Genomic DNA, 22,971 nt, shown 5'->3' on the forward strand with positions numbered 1-22,971 from the left:
ATGCTTAAAAATGATTAAAATGGCAAATTTTATGATGTATATTTTGCCACACAGGAAATACACTGCTTTTATATATTAAAAGTAAGGGCACAGAAAGATGAGAACACAGGATGGGGGGCCTGCCCTGGGGTCACAGGCCAGGGAGAGTTTCTCTGAGGTTGGGGTGTTTAGCTGACCTGGAGGATGGGTAGGAATTAGGCAGGGGGAGAGCCCAGCAGGGAATGGTTCTGGCCGGGGGTGCAGTAGGAACAAAGGCCGGGAGGTGGGAGGAAACATGAAGCAGTTAGCCCTGGAGGGGCGGCCAAGGTGACTGCTGCCTTAGGTGCTGGCCTCTGTTGAAAGCACAAGGAAGGCATAGAAGGGACATGACTAGAATGCCATCTTTAAGAGATGCCCCTGGCTGCCAGGCGGCAGTGGTTATGTGGGGGTCTGCCAGTGCGTGGGGTCCTTTGTCATCCCCTAGGTGGGAGTGGAAGGCACTGGGGTCAGGGCTGTCCAAGGTTTGAGTCACTTGCCTCCCTGCTGGGTGATGCTAGCCTTCTCCTCTTCTCTGAGCCTTGGTGTTTCTGTTTCTATGTGTAAAATGTGATGAATCGTACCCATGTCCCATCGCGAAGATGAACAGGTAATGAGGCTGCTCACAACTTGCTCACATATAGGAGGCTGGCAGGACCTGGGCGTGTCTCTCTACCTTCAGATCTCCTGGCCAGTTCAGGGCTGCAGGTGCGGAGGCTTGCAGGACCTGCAGGTGGAAGAGCTAAGGGAGAACAGTTCTCAGGAGGCCAGGTTGACAGTGTTGGTGGCAAGGGGTGGAGATGAGCAAGAGAGTGTCAGCTGAACCCAAAGACTGTCACACAAGGCAGCCAGAAGGACCAAGGTCCAAGCCTGACCACCAGTGTTCAAACTTGGCACTACGTCTTGAGCGGCCATGTCACCTGGAGCGAGTTACATAACCAGTCTCTGCTTCAGCTTCCTTGTCTGCAGACTGGGAATAATAAGAGTACCTACCTCGAGTGCAGATTACAAGAGAGACGCATGTATAATTTAGCATCCTGCCTGGCAGATCTGCATGCATGTGTATAAAATCACATCTAATCCTTGCATTAAGGTTTTGAGGTAGATGTTCTAACTGCCTCTTCAGATGAGGAGATGAAGGCTCAGAGAGGTTAAAGAAACTGCCCAGGGTCAAACTTTTAAGTGGTATTGTAGTCCAGGACACAGGATCTCATCACTCATGCTCACTGCTGAACCCTCACAGAGAATGCAGTCTGCTCCCAGAAGATGCTCGTGGCAGATTTGTGAAGTAAACGAATGAACACTCTGGATGTTTCCAGAGCTCTACCTTCTATTCTTTGCTCTCACTCAGCCTAGATGGCTTGAGTAAATTCGTCCTCCACTGTGCCTGCCAGGTCCCACGTCAGCTCGGATCCACATTCTCTGTCCCAGGCCCCAGGCCCCAGGCCCGCATGTGCATCCTGACTCCAGGGTTTTTCCACATCTGACCCAGACCTTGCCATCTCGCCCCGACTTTCACAGTAGGCGGGGCTACTTTATAAGGGCAGAAATCCCATTCATGAGGGCCCTACACACATGGCCCAAAGGCCCTGTCTCCAAATGCCAACACATTGGGGATCAGGTTTGAGCATAAGGATTCTGGGGGAATACAAGTGGTAATACTAAGTGCTGACATTTATTGAGTGCTGACTATGTGCACTTTACATAAAGTTACATCATATAAGTCTCATTGTCACCCTCATTTTACAGATGATGAACCTGAGACACGGAGGCGTAAAGCCTCTGTTCAAGGTCACAGAGCCAGGAAATGCCACACTTTGGGTTGAATCCCTGTCAGTGTGACTCTCTGGTGCTCCCTCTCATCAGCTAGTCTACACTGCCCGATCAAAGGTGGTATTCAAGCTGAGACTGGACTCCACAGCCCTAGTGTTCTCTCGCAGTGACCACTGCCCCCCCCCCCCCCCCCCCCGCATCAATTGATATTGTTCCTGCTGGCCAGGAGTTTCTCTTTTTTTAAATTGAGGTATAGTTGACACTGTTCCTGCTGGCCAGGAGTTTCTTTCTCTTTTTTTAAATTGAGGTATAGTTGACACACAACGGTACAGTAGTTTCAGGTGTAGGCTAGAAGTTTAAAATGAAGAAATAAAATAAATAAATAAATAACAAGGTTAACAGCCAGAGGTGATGGGATTTGAACCCACATCCTAAGGCTACACCTTTCCTCAGTGCCCCCCTCACCCTTTGAGTCTTTCTTCGACCCCTGAATTCCCAGCTAACAACCTCCCTCTTCCCTGACCCAGCACCCTTCTTCTAGCACTCCTGACCTTGTCTTTCTTCCCACAGTATTTACTGCCTTCTAATACATGTGTGATAATGTCATTATTTACGGTGCTTATTTTCTGCCTCCCTGCACTGAAGTGTCAGCTCCACACGCACAGGGGACTTGTGTCTGCCAGGAGCTTAGAAGGTGAGGCACTCAGTAGTTGCTCAGCAAGTATGTGGTGAGTGGGTGCAGGTGTTGGCTCCTAGGAAGTTCCATATCGGGTTCTCAGCTCATTCTTTCCTCCCACTGTGGGCCTGCTTCTGTGTGTGGTGCAGTTTAGCTCCTCTCTTTGTGGGAGAGCACCCCCCGCCCCGCCTCACCCCGCACAGAGAAGGCCTTAGCCTAGATGCAATAAAAGAGGAGGCTCCCTGCCTGTCTCCTCACCGTCACCCTCCTGGCCTTTTAAGAATCCCCAACTGGGCAAGAGGATTCTGCTGAGCTTCACTTTCTTGAGGCTGCTTTATAAAACACGCCAATTTTTAAATATGTTTAATTTAAATTTTACCCCAACGTTGCATTACTTTTTCAAACATCAGTTCTTGGTAGTTACAGTTTAGGCCAGTAGAGGGCGACCGCTCTGTGAGCCCGCCTGCTGCTAAGCAGGTTCTCTCCGTTCTCAGGAAACAGAGGTGAATGCAGATTTGAGGTGAAAAAGAACAGTTTTAATCAGACTGACCAGTAGATCTGAAAACTGAAAACAGTGCTCAGATAGTGACACTGAAGGCCTCCCATGCCCCTCCTTGCTCTATTTTCCCTACAGCATTTCTCATCTTTTAACTCTCCATGTGTAACTGCTTCTAAGATACCTCCTTCGCAGTTTAACAGCTCTGAAATCCAGGTTCATCCTATAACTGATGGCATATAATAATAACTGAATTGGCAGCATGTTTTTTCTTTTTCTTTTTAAGATTTTATTTATTTATTCATGAGAGACACAGAGAGAGAAAGGTAGAGATTAGGCAGAGGGAGAAGCAGGCTCCATGCAGGGAGCCTGAGCCTGGTGTGGGACTCGATTCCGGACTCCAGGATCACACCCTGAGCCGAAGGCAGATGCTCAACTGCTGAGCCACCTGGGTGTCCCGGCAGCAGTTTTTTTCTTAAAGATTTGATGAAATGTGGCTTATTTTTGTTTCTTTCTGTATTTGCGTGTTTCTTCCTACCAGACTGTAAGCTCTACTAGGGCAGGGAGTTTGGTCTTCCTTGTTCACTGCTGAACAGAGTGAGTGAATAAAATGTTTGCTAAGTTTGTGTGTGTGGGTCTCCCAGGAGCCCAATCTTCTTGCTTTCCTCACTCCAAACTCTGCTTGTTCATGCATCTAACAAACCTTTCCTGAACCGCCATCTTGGGCCAGGCCCTGGGCTGCACAGCGAGGGGTGTAGAGATAGGTCTTCCATCTCCCTCCTAGAGCTTGGAGTTTCATGCGGGAGATCCGGGAGGCACAGCCACTGAGTTACAGGCCCAGGTGATTTTGTGTGCACCTGTGCCAGTAGGTTGGGGTCCGTCCCTCTGAGGGTACCCACACTGACCCTGTGGGTCCCCCAGGGCTACATGCAGCCACTGAAGCAACCAGAGAACTCCTTGCTGTGTGACCCGTCGCTGGTGGACGAAATCTTCGACCAGATCCCTGAGCTCCTGGAACATCATGAACAATTCCTAGAGCAGGTGCGGCACTGTGTGCAGACTTGGCATGCCCAGCAGAAGGTGGGAGACCTGCTTGTCCAGTCGGTGAGTGGCCCAGCTGCTTACTGCCACAGCCCCCATAATCCGGGGTGCCTCCTGGAAGGGGATGGCTCCTACTGAGGACCCCTCACCCACACCCACTCCACCTGGACGCTGCTTCTGATCCCAAATCCAACCCTAGAACTTGAGCAAACACTGGCACTAACTCCAGCCCTTGGGTTGACCTGAACCTGAACACTGCCAAACCCCAGAGTTGGCTGGAGCTGGCATGGACCCCAATCCCAACCAGACACTGACCCCGATCCTGGACCCAACCCTGGTCACTGGCACTTGACATTAGTCCTGACCTTGAGCTGGTGCTGATACTGACCTCAGCCCTCACCTTGACTAGCCCTTTTCTCCATCTGGCATTTTAAATATTTTATTTATTTGAGAGAGACAGAGCATGAGCAGGGGGGAGAAGGCACAGGGAGAGGAAGAATCAGACTCCCCACTGAGCAGGGAGCCCAATGCAAGGCTCAATCCCAGGACCCCGGGATCATGACCTGAGCAGAAGGAGACCCTTAACTGACTGAGCCACCCAGGCACCCCTCCATCCAGCATTTTTTTAAAATTTTTATTTATTTATGATAGTCACAGAGAGAGAGAGAGAGGCAGAGACACAGGCGGAGGGAGAAGCAGGCTCCATGCACCGGGAGCCTGATGTGGGATTCGATCCCGGGTCTCCAGGATCGCGCCCTGGGCCAAAGGCAGGTGCCAAACCGCTGCGCCACCCAGGGATCCCTCCATCCAGCATTTTAATAAGATAGCTGACTATTTGGTACTTAGCCATCATTCTAAATACGTTATATATATCCACAAGTCTAGGAGAAAGGTGCAGTTAAGTTATATCTCTATGTTTAAAGTTGATGGGTCTGTAGCATAGAGAGAAAGTAACCAGATTAAAATCATGGTTGGTTAGTGAGTGATAGAGGGTTCAACTCCAGGAAATGCGGCTCCAATGCCCACACTCTGCCCTACTCTGTGCCCCCTTTCACCACAAGCAGATCCCCGCCTGTGAGCTCTTCAGGATCCTACAATAGTGAACGGGAAATTAGAAAAGGCATTGGCTTCAAAATTCAAAAAGAACTGTAAAAGCAAAACTAATAAACGTTTAATTAAATGTCTGTAAAAACGTAGCATACCATTTTCTTTAATTGTTAAATTTAGTATTCATTTATATGAACTTAATTACATTTGAAAAAACTTAAGTGACATTTTGTTATTTGGCCAGAATTCCCAAGAATGCATGGTGAGGACTGATAAATCATAGGCAAATACAAACTAAATGGTTACTCAGAGCCAAATAATTTCAAAAGCAAAATTATAAAACTCCTTCCAAAAATTGTACTAGCAAAAAAAAAAAAAACCAACCCTTATCTATTTTTGTGAGATGTGGATGTCTTTTCATGTGCTTGTGATGATGGGGGTGGGCCTTGGGCCTAAGAAGATCTTAGAAGGTGCCTGCTGACCTAGAACTGATGTGACAAGAATCTTGATGGGAGCCCGGTTGAGTGCTGACATCTCCAGGCCATCACCACCCTTAGTGTCACCAGGCTCATCCCCTGTCTGGACTTTGATGCTGATCGTGGTCTGACTGGAGCAGAAACCCCGACCCCAGGGAAGGCACAACAAAGAATGCTCTACCGCAGGGTGGGCTGGGGGGTAAGGGCTGTCTTCCTCTTCAAATTGCTGCAGCCTATGCCCTGCAGCACACCCCAGGCCTGGGGAGGAGGACAGTTAGTGCCTTTAAGACAGAGGCGCTTGTTGGTCCAGAGGGGCCAGAAACAAACACCACCACAGGTCACCTAACCCGTCCATGTTACAGCCAAGACAGGAACCAGGGTGTCCCAACTCCCAGCCAGGGCCTTTCACATTTAGCCCAGCTATCTGCTGGCCATCAGGGGTTAGCCACCAGCTGTGTGCCCCCACAGAGCAAGATTTTACTGGACAGGGTGGGTGTCTGTATCTCGTACCTATCTTGCAGAGAGATCTGTCCTGGGGGGATCAAGGGAGGCCAGAGGCCAGGTGTGGTTCCAGGAAGAGCCCTAGTCAGGGCAGGGAGTGCTTCCTGGAGGAGGCATAGGTGGAGCTTAGCCCTGAGAGTAGGTGAGATTTGATGTCTAAGGGCATTCTGGTGGAATTACATGAGCAAAGGCCAAGTGGCTGGAATGAGTATTTCTCAGAGGACAGTGAGGAGAGAGACCTGCCTGGCTGGATTTAGGGGGGTTGGAGACCAAGGAATGGAAACACCCAGCTGGAAATGGGAGACCCTGTCCACAGGACACATCTAGGCATATGTCTGTGTACGCACAAACCATAGGTAATATATGTGGGTGTGTGTGCACCCATGCACACACCTACTCACATGGTCACACATACCACATGTATACACGACAGGAGCACATGCTCGATCCCTTAGAGACCATATCATGTCCAGTTGGAGGGAAAGGTTATTGGCTTGTGAGTCACTGGAAACCAGGACAGGATGAGGTGGAGTAAGGGACACCTTGAAGATCCCCAACCTGCCTCTTCATCCACAGTTCTCCAAGGACGTCCTGGTCAACATCTATTCTGCCTACATTGATAACTTTCTCAATGCAAAGGATGCCGTGCGTGTGGCTAAGGAGGCAAGGCCCGCCTTTCTCAAGTTCTTGGAGGTATGGTGTGCTAGCTCAGGGGGATGACCATGACCCTCACCGTGGGCCAATTTTGGCTGGGGGGCGGGGGAAGTGGGGTGGCAAGAGCTCCCAGGCTGGGCTGGAGGGACTAGCTGGGGGCTTGCCCCTGGACATTCCCTTCTTTCCATGACATTCCTCACACGGGTGCCTGTCCACCTTGTTTCTGGTTTCAGCAAAGCATGCGTGAGAACAAGGAGAAGCAGGCGCTGTCTGACCTCATGATCAAGCCTGTGCAGCGGATCCCACGCTATGAACTTCTGGTGAAGGTGGGCATGGGGTTGGGTGGGCAGGGGGTAAAAGCCGGGAGGCATGTGAGGATGCAGCGGGCTGGGAGGCCCCTACCTGGTTGGGCCTGATATCAGAGTCTTCAGGGGTTGGGTTGGAAAAGAAATCCTCTCTGCAGTCCACCTATAGTCACTCCTGTTCCAGCAGTCAGTGTGGGCACCCAGGGCCTGGAAGGGGCAGCGAAGCAGAGGTCTTGTCCCCATTCCTAACCCAGGACCTCCTGAAGCACACACCTGAGGACCACCCAGACCACCCACTCCTGCTGGATGCTCAGCGGAACATCAAACAGGTGGCTGAACGCATCAACAAGGGTGTGCGGAGTGCTGAGGAGGCAGAGCGACATGCCCGTGTGCTGCAGGAAATTGAGGCTCACATCGAGGGCATGGAGGATGTGAGTGCCCCCCACTCCACCCATGGCTTTGTTTGCATCTGTGGCCACCTGAAATAATAGTCACAACCACATCCACAGTCGTGTCTGCAGTGTGTTCACATCCATGTCTGCCAGCATCCCCACCCATCTCTGGCCATATCCATGTCCTCTTCCGTGTCTGTGTCTGGCCACATGTCCCACCACCTGACAAGCACACTATTAGGAGGATAGATGGGGTGTTGCTTCTATTGGCCTCGCCCATGGGGTGGGGCCGAGGGGTCGCCAGGGTCTGGGGAGGAGGTGGGATTAATAATTGGGCTTCAAGATGTTTTATCTGTCCTGCCCCACAGCTCCAAGCCCCTCTGCGGCGGTTCCTAAGGCAGGAGATGGTCATTGAAGTGGTAAGTGTCCCATTGTCTACCCACCTGTTCCCATCACCCCACTTTGTTCACACTTCTGCTTACACCTGCTGCCCTTGGGCCTCCCTGCTCTTCCCTACAACAGGAGTCCCAGGTGGAGTCCCAACTCTGCCTCTGGGCATCTGGGGCAGAGCCCTCACCCCTCTCTGGGCCTGGCTGTCCCCTTGGGCACGGTGGGCAGGAGGGTGGGCCTCTGGACATGAGTCCTGCCTCGGGCTCCACAGAAGGCAGTCGGTGGCAAGAAGGACCGGTCCCTCTTCCTGTTCACGGATCTCATTGTCTGCACCACCCTGAAGCGGAAGTCGGGCTCCCTGCGGCGCAGCTCCATGAGCCTGTGAGTGACTGGGGTGGGGCTGGCCTTGGGCAGGGGTGAGCAGCTGTCTTGCCTTGGCCACAACACCCCCTTGGCTCCCCACAGGTACACGGCAGCCAGCGTCATTGACACAGCCAGCAAGTACAAGCTGCTATGGAAGCTGCCTCTGGAAGATGCGGACATCATCAAAGGTGGGGCTGCCCCGGGCCCACCCCAGGGTTCTGGGTATCCGGGCCCTCCTCTAAGAACTGTGACCAGGCTGGCTGCCTACCCATCCTCTTTTCCACTTTGGGGCCTCATTTTCCCATCCAGGACAAGGGAGGTGGCTTGCAGGATCAGTTTGCCTGCCACAGAGCCACACCAGGACCACCTTCTGACCCGGCGGGACCCTAACCTAGGCTGGGGTGGTGCAGGGGTGCAGACACCCGCTGCTTGCCACTGACCACTGTAAAGCATCCTGTTAGACCACAACACGCTGCTCTGGTCCAGCAGTTTTGCTCATAGGGAGCAGAGATGCACTCAAGTCAGTCCAAGCACGAGGCTGGTTGGAAAGATCCGTGTTGTTTGGGGCTGAGGCTGTTAGAAGCTGAGGTGGTTTCAAAGAGCTGCTCCTCCTGCTGTGTACATGTGTCTGTGTCTCCTTCTGTGTGTCTGCTTGTTTTCACTACTCCGCTTTCTTTGTTTCTTCCTTCCCCCCAACTCCTGTGATCCATCATGGCCTGTTCTACATCGTGGTCTTTCTCTCTAGCCACTCCAGGGTCTGAAGTTTACCTTTCTGAGTGGGGCGATTGGTCTGGAATGGTGGTGTGGGCACCTCTGGGCCAGCAGGCAGTTTAGGTCCAGACTCTGTCCCTAGGCTCCCTGGTGGCCCCCAGGGTAAAGCCAGGCCTGCCTCACATGGGCCTGTATGTAGGAATACAAGTTGATTATTGGTCTCATTTGTCTTTTCTCACTGGAGCACAGGCCAGTTGATAAAATGATTACCTTTAGGTCAGGTGTCTACTCCTGACCAGTCAAGTATGGTGAGAGTGAGACAGGGTCATACGGAAGAACACATGGCTGCCCAGGCAGTGAGGGTTGTGGGGGGGACAGTTTCCTTCAGAAGGAGTAGGAGACAACCCAAGCCTTAGCTTGTCTAGTACATTCCACTGCTGTCTACTCTGCCCATTTGTGGGTTACTGGCCCAGGGTGTACACCCCCAGCCAGGCAGTGCTGGGTTTGGGGATGCTGAGCTGGCCTATGGGGCCAGCTACTTGGCTATGGTCAGGTATGGGATAGGACTAGAGAAATCCAGAGCATCAGCTCATTTTCCCTCCTTTGTGGGGGAATTGAGTCCCTTGGTCAGCAGATTTGACCGCCTGAGGCTCTGGCTGCCCGGCTGACTCCCCTGTGGAGGCCGCACCACTGCAGCTTCCAGTGTCAGCTGGAGCCTGCATAAGTTGCAGAGCTGTCTGCTGTTTATGCTTTATGCTCTTCCAGGGAGTTCTCCAAGGGACCAGCACCCTGTGCCAAGTGGCTCTGCATCAGGCAGTCCCCTGTTCCCAGGCCTGGTGTTTCTTTGCGAGCTGCCTGTCACTTTGTTCCTTGGATCTCAGGGTTTACAAGCTCTCAGCTTGTCAAGCCACTCCCCACACTGAACTGCAGACTGTGAGGGAGGGGAAGAATGTCTGTCCAAGCCTGACCTTGTCTGCCTCTGTATCTACCAATGGCCTTCCTCTGTCCCCACCAGGGGCATCCCAGGCCACCAATCGGGAGAACATCCAGAAAGCTATCAACCGCCTAGATGAGGACCTGACCACCCTAGGCCAAATGAGCAAGCTCTCCGAGAGCCTTGGTTTCCCTCACCAGGTCAGTGCCCTCTGCCTGAGGCTGGGGCAATGCGAGTGGTGGGGGTCCACCAGACCCTCTCTGAGGGAGAGAACAGCCTTTTCATTTGCCTGAGGAAGAGGTCACTCACCTCGGTCACTTACTGCAAGGGGAAAATACAGCCTCACTGCAGCTGAGGGAAGTGACGTTTCCAGGCCTGAGGGTGGAGACACAGCTCTGTCCTCAGCTGAGGGAGGAGAGAGGGCCCATGGTGTCGGTTGGGGTAGGGGGTGGGCTGGAGGCCAGCCTACCTCCTCCAGTGGGGAGACAGAGTCCCATTTTCTGTCTGAGGGGAGAGGCAGGGCCCCGCTTGCATTCTCAGGGCAGGAGCAGACTGTGGGGAGATGTCAGGGCCTAAGGCCTGGGTCCTCCTCCCGGCAGAGCCTGGATGAAGCACTGCGGGACCTCTCAGCCGCCATGCACCGGGACCTGTCGGAGAAGCAGGCACTGTGCTATGCACTGTCCTTCCCCCCTACCAAGCTGGAGCTGTGCGCCACGAGGCCTGAGGGCACTGACTCCTTCATCTTTGAGTTCCCTCACCCTGACGCCCGCCTCGGCTTCGAGCAGGCCTTTGATGAGGCCAAGAGGAAGCTGGGTAAGCCAGGCCCATGCTGGTGTCCTCCTTCTAGCACCTCCTGGCAGTGTGCCGCACCATGTAGTGATCTGTCAGAAATCCTGAGTCCTGTGCTTTGGTCCCTGCTGCTGGGAGGGTGGACTGAGACTCCGACAGAGAAGCTGGGGACTCTGCCAGGGCCTCACTGGCAGGGAGGAGACTCAGTGGATAGGGTGAGCTCAGGGCAGGGGTGCTACTGTGGGAGAGGATGCCAGGACCCCCCCCCCTTCCTGCTCCCGCCACGCACATACAGTGTGAGCAGGCCCTGGAAAGCTACTCATCAGGGTCCAGGGCTTAGAAGATCCTTCGGGACCTCTGAGTCTGCCTCCTGCATTGTATAGACGGGAGGATTGAGGCCAGGGACATGCAGGGCATAACCTACAGGCACCTCCTTTTTCCTTGAGAGACCCTGAAGAGCAGGGGAGGAAAGGAAATGGTCACGGGTGAGGTGGATGCTAAGTATGTCTGCTTGTCCTCCTCTGCTACAGCATCCAGCAAAAACTGTCTAGACCCTGAATTCCTGAAGGCCATCCCCATCATGAAAACCCGCAGTGGCATGCAGGTGCGTGTGGGCGCCTGGGTCATGCGAGTACGTGTATTCACAGCCAGCATGTGTTCACGTGTTTTTGTTTTGTGCACAACATCAGGTATATGTCTTGAACATTACAGTCGCCCCCTCTGCACATGCACATGGATACTACATGTGTCACACATGTGGGTATGGCCACGCACATCCATGTGTGCATGTGAACAAAGGCTGTCTGATTAACATGAGATGTCTAAGTTATGTGCTTTTATGAGTCTGTATACATCTGGACACTTCACATTTGTTACCCATACATATATGTGGTCACATTAGGGTTTATATGTGTGGGTGTGGTTGCACATATGTGTGTGAATGGATGATACCTACATCACATGGACACATATGCATGTGATCTGTAGAGTGTCACATGCGCTGTGTGTGTGTGCGTGTACATGTATATTGGGAATTCATGCACACCCGTCCATTCTGCAAGTCAGCCTGGAGAGCAGTGGGGAGCCACCAGCAGTTCCTCATTTATCTTCCCCTGTCCACTGGTGCCTTCTGCAGTTCTCTTGTGCGGCCCCGACCCAGAGTAGCTGCCCCGAGCCCATGCCTGAAGTGTGGGTGTGCAACAGTGATGGCTACGTGGGCCAGGTGTGCCTGCTGAGCCTGCGTGCTGAGCCGGACGTGGAGGCCTGCATTGCCGTCTGCTCTGCCCGCATCCTCTGCATTGGCGCAGTGCCAGGTCTGCAGCGCCGCGGCCACAGGTGAGGCCCTGACCCTAACCCCGATGTGGTGGCAGTCTTGTCTGGTGGGTGGCGCAGGGCCTAGTGGGCTTGCGGACGAGGTGGGAAGAGCCCTGGGTCCTGGCGGCCCTCCTCCCGACTCCTGTATCTCACAGGGAGCAGCCTGCCTCGCTGAGGAATCCCCCAGAGACAGCAATGGAGACCCCCGGTCCAGAACTGGACGTTGAAGCCACAGACGAAGAAGCAGTGACACTGGCAGAGCCTGGGCCCCAGCCCTGCCTGCACATCTCCATTGCTGGCTCGGGGCTGGAGATGGCACCAGGCCCTGCCGGAGGGGATCCCCGCCCGGAATTGGTGCCCTTTGACAGTGACTCTGATGATGAGTCTTCGCCCAGCCCCTCGGGAACCCTGCAGAGCCAAGCCAGCCGGTCCACCATCTCCTCCAGCTTTGGCAGTGAGTGCCCAGCTTGGGGCTGTCAGGCAGGATGGACTACACAGAGGAGGGGCAGCCCAATAGGTACTGGTGGGTGAGGAGGGACCAGCATAGGCAAAGGCATGGAATCAAGTCTCAGGATGTCAGCACACAGAGCAGTGGGCAAGGCGGGCAGCGGGTAGTGGGCCAGTCGGGCCAGATCCTGAAGACGCCAGAAAGCCCAGTTGAGTAGGTGAGATGGAGTAGGGGGTGGGGGTGTTGACCCCCTATCCATGATGTGGTGGTGGTCTGGAGTGGGCCAGGTCAGGAGTAGGAGCCCGTAGCACTGACCTGTCAGCGAGCAGAATAACAAGGCCTAAGCCCCACAGAGGCCTCGGGGAAGGGAGAACAGCAGTGGGAGGCTCTCAGGAGGTACGTGGCCAGGAGGGATACATGGAGGGGAGATAGGGACCTTGAAAGTTATCAGGTCTTGGGCCTGGCAGTGGGGAATGGAGGGAGAGACCTTTGTCTCCCTCAGATGAGGAGACCCCGAGCTCCAAGGAGGCCACGGCAGAGACGACCAGTTCAGAGGAGGAGCAGGAGCCCGGCTTCCTGCCACTGTCTGGCTCCTTCGGGCCTAGCGGTCCCTGCAGCACCAGCCCGATGGATGGGAGAGCCCTTCGCCGCTCCAGCCATGGCTCCTTCACCCGGGGCAGCCTTGAGGACCTGCTGAGCGTTGACCCCGAGGCCTACCAGAGCTCTGTGTGGCTGGGCACTGAGGATGGCTGGTAGGGACAGGAGAGGGGCTGGGGACACGGTGCCAGAAGCAGGAAGGCTTTGGGTCAGACCTCAGGAGCACTGCCAGCCTGGGCTGCCAGTGGGCCTGAAACCCACGGGGAGGCTCTGGGATCTCAGTACCTCACGCAGGACCCGGCAGGGAGGAGATGGTGGTGGAGACAGAGGCGGAGGGATAACTTGAGGGACTGGCATACGCAAGCATTTGTCACAGGTGCCCACCTCCAATCCACAGTGTCCACGTATACCAATCCTCCGACAGCATCCGCGATCGCAGGAACAGCATGAAGCTCCAGCACGCAGCCTCTGTGACCTGCATCCTGTAAGACCCCTGGGTAGTCCTCCTGGCTCCAGACCCTTGTACACATGTAGGCCTCCTTTTGTTCACCCAGGTCTCCCTGCTTTGCTGGCCCCTTCTCTCTATGGAGGCTGGAGGCCAGAAGCCTCGTCCTAGGCTAGCTGTGCCTCCCACACGCTATGTGACTGTGGGCAAGTGTCTACCCCTTCCTAGCCTCAGGCTCCCCTGCCTGCAGTGGTGGTCTCTCAGGAGCCATAGCCATTCTATGATTGCCTTGGCCCCAGGTGACCTCCTCTGGCCTCCTGAAACCCCTGACTCCTTCTTTTCCCTGCCTAGGTATCTGAATAACCAGGTGTTTGTGTCTCTGGCCAATGGAGAACTTGTGGTCTACCAAAGAGAAGCAGGTGAGTGCCTACCCCACCCCACCCAGCTAATGTTGCTAGTGTTGGCACTCTCTTCTGAGCAAGGGTGGGGCTCTGGGGCCATGAGTCTGGAGACATGGCTTTGGGCACTTCTCAGGCCCTCTCTGGGCTTTGGTGTCCTCATGTATAAATGGGGTGTTTAGCATTTCATTTCAGGGTGTGGGAGTGAGTCTTCAGTGCAATAAATAATAGACTGAATTTGCTCTGTTTTTCTTTATCCCACTCTCACTCCAGGCCATTTCTGGGACCCCCAGAACTTCAAGTCAGTGACCCTGGGTTCTCAGGGGAGCCCTATCACCAAGATGGTGTCTGTTGGTGGGCGGCTGTGGTGTGGCTGCCAAAACCGAGTCCTTGTCTTGAGCCCTGACACGCTGCAGCTGGAGGTAGCAGTGGCAGGGGGTGGGGGGAAGGGGACAGAATTGATTTGGGGTAAGCCTGGCCCATGAGAGAGGGAGATGAGACCATGGGGGCCATAAAAAAGCATCTCTCTGTCCAGGGAGAGGCCAGTGATTGATCCAAAAACCCTTCAAGCTCTAAAATTCTCTGATCACAGAATCATTGAGTTTCCGGGGAAAAGGAAGCCTCATTTTAATTCCTGAGGATTAAGTTGGGCGGGGGGGAGCGGGGGCGGGGGGCTTCCGTGAAATTCAAGCTTCCACAGGTTGGTCACCTTGATCAAGGAACAAGGCTGCCTGTGCTGTTAGTCCAGGTGGGCTTTCTAGAGAGGTTTGGAGTGAGTTGTAGGTGGGGGAGGTAGGCACTGGTGGAGCATGCGCAGGGAGAGCCAGGGAAGGCAGGCCTGTCAGTCACCCATCTGGTCTCTCCCTGCCCCCGCTACCAGCACACGTTCTACGTGGGCCAGGATTCCAGCCGCAGCGTGGCTTGTATGGTAGACTCCAGCCTGGGTGTATGGGTGACATTGAAAGGCAGTGCCCACGTGTGTCTCTACCATCCAGACACCTTTGAGCAGCTGGCTGAGGTGGACGTCACACCTCCCGTGCACAGGATGCTGGCAGGTACTGACCTCGGTCCATCACTGCCCATTCCTTCCAGCCTTTCTGCGCCCTCGTTGAGGAGGTCGAGCCAAGGCGAGGATTTGGCCTCAGCTCTGGTCTGTCTCTCGCGCCCTAGGCTCGGACGCCATCATCCGGCAGCACAAGGCCGCCTGCCTGAGGATCACAGCGCTGCTGGTGTGTGAAGAGCTGCTGTGGGTGGGCACCAGTGCCGGCGTCGTGCTCACCATGCCCACCTCACCCAGTACCGTTAGCTGCCCACGAGCACCCCTTAGCCCTGCTGGCCTAGGCCAGGGACATACTGGCCACGTCCGCTTCTTGGCTGCAGTCCAACTGCCAGATGGCTTCAACCTGCTTTGTCCAACCCCACCACCTCCCCCAGACACCGGTGGGTTTGTGCATCCTACCCCCACCCAGGGATCCTGGACTCTATTTAAGAATCCTCCCTGTCCTGCCAGGAGAGATTTTAAGAGGGAAGAGGAGTGTAATACAGAGCTGGACATGGCATGTGTGACAGGAAATAGGCTCTAAAGACGCCCAAACAAAACCTTTTAGGATAGGGTGTGTGTGTAAGACTCTATCCAGAAGTGTCACAGTAGACAAGGAGTGAAGTATAAGAACTGTCACCCAAGAATTAGACTGGCACAGCAAGGGATGTATACGGCAAGAATTAAAAGAGAACCAGAAATGATGTCTAGGGCAAGACGTCCGGAAGTCAAGAAGTGATGTGCAGAGCGGAAACAGAAGTAGCACCAGCAGGGAGAACACAGAATGGCAGGGAGGACAGAAGTGGACTATGAGGATTAGAAAGTGAAACATGTTAGGAGATGGCATCCATCAAGTTAGCCAAGTCTTGCTTTGACTGGGCAGGAAACCAGATTCCCAAGAGGAAGTGGCTGTGGGAATCAGGGAACAGGGAAGCCTTGGGGAGGAGGGGTCTGTGCCCAGAAAAGACCTAAGCTCCCTAGCTGGGAAGGGGCTGTTGGAAGCAGGAAGCGGTTTGAGGAGGACAGTACATGTGCAGTAACCAGTAACTGAGAGAGAGAGAGAGAGAAAGTGATGTGGTCCTGGGAACTTACGTCACTCTTGACTAGAAAATACAAATAAGAGGGACGCCTGGGAGGCTCAGTCCTATGAGGACTTCCGACTCAGCAGTAGGGGTGGTGGCAGTAGTGAGACCTTGGGCCGGGCATTTGACTCAGGGCGTGATCCCCAGGTCGTGGGATTGAGTCCTGCATCAGGCTCACTGTGGGGAGCCTGCTTCTTTCTCTTACTATGTCTCTGCCTCTCTGTGTCTCTCACGAATAAATAAATAAAATCCTAAAAAAAAAAAGAGAGAAGAAAGTACAGATAAGAGGTAAGAAGTTGTGTGACTGCCAGGAAGTGGGTATTTCCTTCCAAATAAGAAGTTCTTCACTAACAGAAAGTAGGATCCCCCACAGAAACTGTGCCTGTCTTTCTTCCTGTCTTGTGGGGTGTGGCCCTTAGGGGACAGCACAGCCACCAGTCACCCCCAGGCTAATGGATCCTCTCCCTCCACCCCCCAGGCCCTGAGAAGCTGCCATCCCTGGAGCACCGAGACTCCCCTCGGAACCGAGGACCTGCCTCAGCCAGGCCAAAAATGCTGGTTATCAGTGGAGGTGACGGCTATGAGGACTTCCGACTCAGCAGTGGGGGTGGTGGCAGCAGTGAGACTGTGGGCCGGGACGACAGCACAAACCACCTCCTCCTATGGAGGGTGTGACCCTGTCCACCATGGCGCAGGACTTGCCCGCCCACCTGCCCTCAGCCCGCTTGCCTCTTCCTAGCCCACACTTCCTAGCAGACTCTGACCAGGAGCATCCCACCAGGGACACGCCTATGCCTGCGTGGGCTCCCTCCCATCCCCACAGAAGTATTCCTGATGGAACACCTGCTGGCCGGTGGGCCAAGGCCTTTCCCAACCTTCTGGCTGCTTCGGTGCTCCCATTCATGATGGGGGTGCAGTAGGGGGCGTGTGGGCTGCCCAGGACCTCTGTCCCTGGAGCTTCTACCAAAGACACGGCCGGGCCTTGACCCCACAGGGCTGGGGAGGGCCATGTGCAATATTTGGAGGGTTTTCTGGGGGCAGTGGGAGGGCTGAGGATGAACCCTTTCCCATGTACAGTATTTATGTTCCTTTTTAGATGTGTACCTTCCCAAGCACTTATTTATGCAATGACCTGGGCAGGGGGTGATCTGAGGAAGTAACAGAAGGGAAAAAAACCCTAATCCTGCTCTGGGGGCCACCTGGGACCCTAGGCAAGCCTTCCCGGAAGGACCAGTCCCCCCTCATTATATTTGCGCACATGTGTGCGCATATACATGGGTTCGCACGTGCGTGCCCACGCACACACACACACACACACTGCATGTTCAGGGCACTAAAAGATTGCCTCTTAACATATACTTTCCACGGCCTTGTCCTGATTGGGCTGCCCTCCAGTATCCGGAGACCAGGAACAAGCACCCTTAGTCATCCAGAACAAGACAAGGACTGGAGTGGGCAGCGACTCCCATCTGGGGGCCTCCCCAGGCCTTGGCATTTCCTAACTTGCTGGCAGTGCCTTTAGTCGTTTCCAAATTTGCTAATACTGATAGGGACCTGGCCAGGGGTCTCTCCTGGCCTGAGCAGGAAAGAGGAAAGGGCCCATGTCCTCCTCAGAGTTGGCCCCCAGCCCCTATGTCTCATGCACTGGCATGTATGGTCATCTTGGAAGGGTGGGCCCGGGAGCCCCCTCACTCTGACCATGGAGACCCTCTCTCCACACCCTTCCTGCCAGGGCAGTCCCTCCAGGAAGAATGCCCAACGCCGAGGGGCTGGACATGGCCTGGTCACCTGGGACCCACTTGAGGGCAGCCTCTTCCCTGCTCCTGAGGCTGCAGGAGCCAGTCTGACTCCCAGCCCCCTTGCTTTAGCTACAGCTCCAAAGGTCTGGTTTCAGATGGGGTTTGTTTGGCTCTGTTTTTGTTTGGGGTGCGTGGGTCATTGCGGTCTTAGATTATGTTTCTCTTGCTACCAGTCATGTATTAACTTTCCTTGGATGATGAATTTTAAAGTCAATAAATAGAAACACCAAATGACCGCTCCCCATCCGTGGCACAGTGGCCTCCAGCCAGTAGCCTCAGGGCTCCCCAGCTGATGGGCCTCCTGGCACCCACTCAACTTGCCCAGACGGGAGGGCTCAGGGACCCAGGAGGGTGCTGGGATGGCAAGGCTGCCACTTGCTGTGTTATCCTGGGCAGGTTGCTGCCCCTGTCTGGGCTGTAGTTCTCTCCAGTTCACTGCTTTGTAACCAGGGCTACATGTTAGAATCCCTTACAGACATTTGTGAATAGAAAGCATGAGACATAATCGTACATCCGTGTAAGTAGACATTCCCAGGCTCCCCACAGCTTCTCAGTCACTGGACCTCCAATGGGGCTTGGGAATCCAAAGGTGACACAAGTCAAAATGAGGCAGCAAGTGAAAAACGAGGCGACCAGGAGACGGTACGGGTCTTCCAGGAAATGATGTTCTGCAGCAAAGCCACATATGAGGCTGGGGAATCTGACAAAAGCCAAGGTGACGTCAGGTTTTGGAGCAAGGGGAGAATCCAAGTCTGTCTGATTTCTGGTCCAAAGCGATGTGTCATTAAATCAGACATGAGAATGGAAAGGACAACCCCAGGGCACCGGCCGGTCCATGCAGGCAGGTCTCTTCCCATACCCACAGAGCTCAAGATGGCAACCACCCGTAGAGGACAGAGCATGCCTCTGCTCTGCTGAACACTCTGGAACATTCTTCAGCCTAAGTGATTAACACTTTACACAAATCGGTTGCTGAAGGAGGAGTGCAGGTTCATGCTTGGCAAGCTGGTGTACACGCATCTCGGATCTGCTGGGCCCTCAAGGCCATAGGACGTGCATGGAGCATCTCCCTGCAGCACCACTTCACTTGGAAGATCTGAGGAGGAGGGGATTATATTAAACGTGTATATTCCAGAGTAGAAGGCAATGTTCATGTGGAATTTGCGGTGAAACAAAGCAGAAAGAACACAGGCTTTGAAGCTGAACAGAAATCTTGACTTTGCCACTAACTAGCTACGTGGCCTTGGATGAATTGCATCCCCTATAAGCCTTCATTTTCCCATCTGTAAAATGGGGCCAGTCCTTTCCTCCACAAAGATTAGCTCTGAAATAAAAGGGGGGCTAATTAGTGGAACCACTTATTAAATAGTTGTCAGCACCATGGCCCAGATACTGGAGCTCCATCTCAGGACACTTGACCTCTCTACCTTGAGACTCTGCTTCCTCCCTTGCTGCCAAATGGCTGTTGGTCTCACTGCTTCACAGCTTCTGTGGCCTCAGGGCCTCTTTGCCCTCAACATAGGAACCTGGCCAGACTTCAGTTTCAGCACTTGACGCTCAAGGCCGGGTCCCCAGCATTGTCCCAGCTCGAGTGCCTAGCAGGACTGGGCCTGGCCCAGCCAAGTGTTACTTAGGAGGTCACATCCCAGAGCAATGGCTGGCCTGTGCATGGGTGCTCAGCCCTGAGCCAGGCAGCTGTGGGCAGGGAGGTCCTGGGATGAACAGCTATCAGGCCAGAGGCCCAGGGGAGAGTCCTGGAAGAATTTGCTCCTCTAAAGCAGTAGTTGTCAACCTTGGCTGCACATTATAATCACCTGAGGGGCTCAGTCCACATCCCAGACCAATTAAATCAGAATTTGGAGGGTAGGACCCAGGTGTCACTGTTTTTTCAAAGGAACTATGTGGAAGTATGATGTTTGGAGAAATGCACAAATTATTTGCGTGGGGCTTGATGAATTTTCATGAGGTGGACACCTCCAGATCAAAAAACCAAATATTCCATTGCTCTGAAAGCTCCTCATGAGCCCCCTCTGTGTCTACCCTTCAAGGGTAACCACAACCCTGCCTTATGGCACCATGTTTTCATTTTGCCAGCAGAGGTGGAGAACCAGGGTCTGGCCATGGCTGGCCATTGGGGTTAGAGGAAGTGGGGCTTGGGTTGGGGATGAAAGCAGGATAGCTTGAGCCAAGGCAGTCAGAGGAGTGAGGAGTCCATGGTGTAGGCCCAGCTGGAGCAGAGGAAAAGGCAGGCAGGGAAGAAGCCAGAATGTGGGCTCTGGGAGAGGCAACTTCATTTCGTTCTTTGCTCCATCCCCAGGTTGCCTGTAGTGCCTGACACTAACAGTAGATGTGGAATTAAATCTAGAGACTTCAGCTGGGGTCCTCCTCTGGGTCTTTTTTTTTTTTTTTAAGATTTTATTTACGGGGATCCCTGGGTGGATCAGGGATTTAGCACCTGGCCTGGGCTGTGATCCTGGGGACCCGGGATCGAGTCCCACATTGGGCTCCCTGCATGGAGCCTGCTTCTCCCTCTGCCTGTGTCTCTGCCTCTCTCTCTCTGTGTGTCTCTCATGAATAAATAAATAAAATATTTTTAAAAATTTATTTATATGACACAGAGAGAGCACAAGTAGGCAGAGTGGCAGGGAGAGGGAGAAACTGGATCTCCGCTCTGATGTGGGACTTGATCCCAGGACCCTGGGATCTTGACCTAAGCTGAAGGCAGACGCTCAACGGACTGAGCCACCCAGGCACCACCCTCGCCATCCTCCCTGGGTCTTAAATGTTACAGGATAATAACCCCAGCTCCCAGCTGTTTGCTGCAAGTCAGGAGTGTGGACCCTCTCACTTAATCCTTATTCTTTTTCAGATAAGGAAACTGAGGCTCAGGGAGGTAAATTGCCTTCCTCAAGGTCACCAGTCTAAGTGGCATGGCCTGGATTCACATGTGATGTCTGCTCAGGTCTTTGCAGCTCAGGGAAGAGAGGAGGGGCGGCCACAGGAGAGACAGTGTCTGAACAGCCAGAGCCACATCCAGCCGCTCATGAGGTGTCTGGCTCATGTTCTGTAGACCAGCCCTGGGCAGGGTGTCCTGCTCTCAGAGGCCGGGAGAGAGCCATCTCTTCTCCAAGGGGGTTCTCCAGGTGGTCTCCTGGGCTAGGGACGGAGGGCAGGATTTAACTAGACATCAGCTTCATGGAGAAGATGAGGCACAGAGGAGAGACACTTAACCTCAGGTCACACAGCAAGGTGGCATTGAGGCTGGGGCGGGAGGGCGGCGTGCGATCGGGGTGAGGTGGGTGTAGAGGACAGCCCCGGCGGGCTGGAAGGTTTCCTGTGGTCAGAATAGTCAGAGAATGACCGTTAGAGCCTACGAAGCACAGGACTAGATTAGCTAGCCTCCAGCGGCCCCACTGTACATCTCGAACTGGAGTCAGCAGTAGTCTGCAGGTTCAGAAGTCTTGGTGAAGGGAGGCCCAGTCTGGCTTAGGCCCTGGCTTAGACCTTCTAGGCAGAGCCGGGGGAGGAGATGGGGGGACCTAGACGTTTGAACTCAAGCCTCAGCCCTAGCCTCCCCTCATTGTGTGACCCTAGGCAAGTGTCTCCCCTCTCTGGAACCAAATGACCTCTGTGAGCCCTTCACATCTTTGGCATGCTTGCCAAACACCAATTCTCCCTTCTGTCCTCGCAGACTTTAAGCCACAGGCCAGGTTGCAGGAAGCAGCAAGGGGAAGTGCTATTTTGGGCCCATTATGGCCAATGAGGAGCCCCGCCTGCAAAGGCAAGTGAACAGGCATCGCAAGCTGGATCAGAGATAGATTGCGGGGCCGAACCGAGGAGGGGGACACTGAGCAGGTAGCAGGGACAAACAGGGGGCAGAGCCCCGATGCCAGGCTGTGGGGAGGACACAGAGCAAGCAGGACGAGAGGGAGCAGATAGGGGTTCTGAGGCCAGTGTCCTGGAAGAAGCCCCCCCCCCCACATGGGGTCTCAGTGGATCCTCACACCACCCTGGGCTGGTGAGCTTGCACTCAGAGCAGTAAAGCCACTTGCTTAAGCCACACAGGCCACACAGCCCCGCAATCACAGAACTAGGACTAGGACTTGACCCCTATCTATGTGGCCCCAAAACCCAACCCCAGGGTCTGGACCTAAATTTGGACTGAAGCTAGCTCTCAGGCTCAGCAGCCTCAGCTGAGTTCGTGCCTTGCCCCAAGGCTGAGCCCTGCCCTGGCCTCCTAGCCCAAGTTCCTTCTTAGACCAAAGTCCACCCTCCCCTTGGAGCTAAGGCACACACACACGGGGGCAGCCCACCTTTAGAGGGGTACGACTTGGCCAGTTAGGGGTGGGCCAAGTGCAGTGCAATTTCAAAAAACTGAAAAACTTTTCTGAAGATTTTTTTAAAGTATTCTCTATATCCAATGTGGGGTTCAAACTTACAACGCACAGATTAAAGAGTCCCACGCTCCACTGACTGAGCGAGCCGGGCGCCCCTAGTGCATTCCTCCTGCTTTGTGCCTCTTTGTTAAAATCCAGTGCGGCCAGCAGAGGGCGCCACGATTTCTGGTCCACAACCCCAGAGACTGACATCTGTTCCGATCCCTTGCATACAACTGGACCCCATGCCTCTGATCCTGTGGGACAGGGTCCCCACAGCAGGCAGGGCCTCAGTGGGACCTGGAGCCCATGTCCCTGACTCTGGAGCACCATCACAGCTTATCCCTGCTTATTGGGGCACTGCTGTGCCACCTAGGATCAGGTGCAGGCTTTCTCTGGGCTCACTTCAGCCCTCAGCCGCACTATGAGAAGTTCACATGAGATGGTCTCTGAGGTCCCTAAGGGCAGGGATTGTAATGCTAAGATTTCGAGGGTTTATCTGAGATGCCAGGATTTTTAAAAGCCTGTGATTGTGAGAGTCCTTTGTTCTGGAGCCCGTGGCTCTCCAAGCTCCATAAAAAGCCAAACTAAATCTCCGTGGCCTCCACAACTCCTTCCCTGTCTCCTCACTAGATGCTCCTAGATTCTAGATTCTTAGGCAAGGTCCCATCTGTAGCTCATTGTGGTTCAGGAGTCAGAGCTGGCCGTAAATAACAATTAGGCTCCCTCATACCTGAGGGTGTGAGGGTGAGATGTGTGTGGTCTGTGGCTCCAGGAGGCCCGACTCTATGGAGCTGCAGCCTGAGAGCCCAAAGTCCCCAGAGCCACATGCAGGACACATCAGCCCCACCATCATTGATCTTTTCTCCTGGCTCAGGTGGCTGCTGCCCACCCTTACCTCTCAGGCAGG

At 54.1% G+C, this 22,971-nt stretch overlaps 1 protein-coding gene across 1 annotated transcript in view; it reads left to right on the forward strand.

Annotated features, from left to right (window-relative positions):
• ARHGEF17 (Rho guanine nucleotide exchange factor 17) overlaps positions 1 to 17,916 on the forward strand; it is a 59,148-nt gene extending 41,232 nt beyond the window's left edge. The window contains exons 3-21 of the mRNA XM_026010529.2: positions 3,882 to 4,064; positions 6,602 to 6,718; positions 6,913 to 7,005; positions 7,239 to 7,415; positions 7,745 to 7,795; positions 8,038 to 8,147; positions 8,232 to 8,317; positions 9,856 to 9,974; positions 10,374 to 10,587; positions 11,094 to 11,167; positions 11,699 to 11,898; positions 12,033 to 12,331; positions 12,828 to 13,077; positions 13,320 to 13,406; positions 13,719 to 13,786; positions 14,039 to 14,187; positions 14,646 to 14,820; positions 14,936 to 15,205; positions 16,365 to 17,916. Coding sequence (XP_025866314.1) covers positions 3,882 to 4,064; positions 6,602 to 6,718; positions 6,913 to 7,005; positions 7,239 to 7,415; positions 7,745 to 7,795; positions 8,038 to 8,147; positions 8,232 to 8,317; positions 9,856 to 9,974; positions 10,374 to 10,587; positions 11,094 to 11,167; positions 11,699 to 11,898; positions 12,033 to 12,331; positions 12,828 to 13,077; positions 13,320 to 13,406; positions 13,719 to 13,786; positions 14,039 to 14,187; positions 14,646 to 14,820; positions 14,936 to 15,205; positions 16,365 to 16,561 — 2,919 coding nt within the window. The 3' untranslated portion in view covers positions 16,562 to 17,916. The remainder of the gene's footprint in view (positions 1 to 3,881; positions 4,065 to 6,601; positions 6,719 to 6,912; positions 7,006 to 7,238; positions 7,416 to 7,744; positions 7,796 to 8,037; positions 8,148 to 8,231; positions 8,318 to 9,855; positions 9,975 to 10,373; positions 10,588 to 11,093; positions 11,168 to 11,698; positions 11,899 to 12,032; positions 12,332 to 12,827; positions 13,078 to 13,319; positions 13,407 to 13,718; positions 13,787 to 14,038; positions 14,188 to 14,645; positions 14,821 to 14,935; positions 15,206 to 16,364) is intronic.
• The last annotated feature ends 5,055 nt before the right edge of the window (positions 17,917 to 22,971 follow it).

This window comes from Vulpes vulpes, chromosome 11 (genome assembly GCF_048418805.1).
Source record: "Vulpes vulpes isolate BD-2025 chromosome 11, VulVul3, whole genome shotgun sequence".
In the NCBI taxonomy this organism is placed as follows: domain Eukaryota; kingdom Metazoa; phylum Chordata; class Mammalia; order Carnivora; family Canidae; genus Vulpes; species Vulpes vulpes.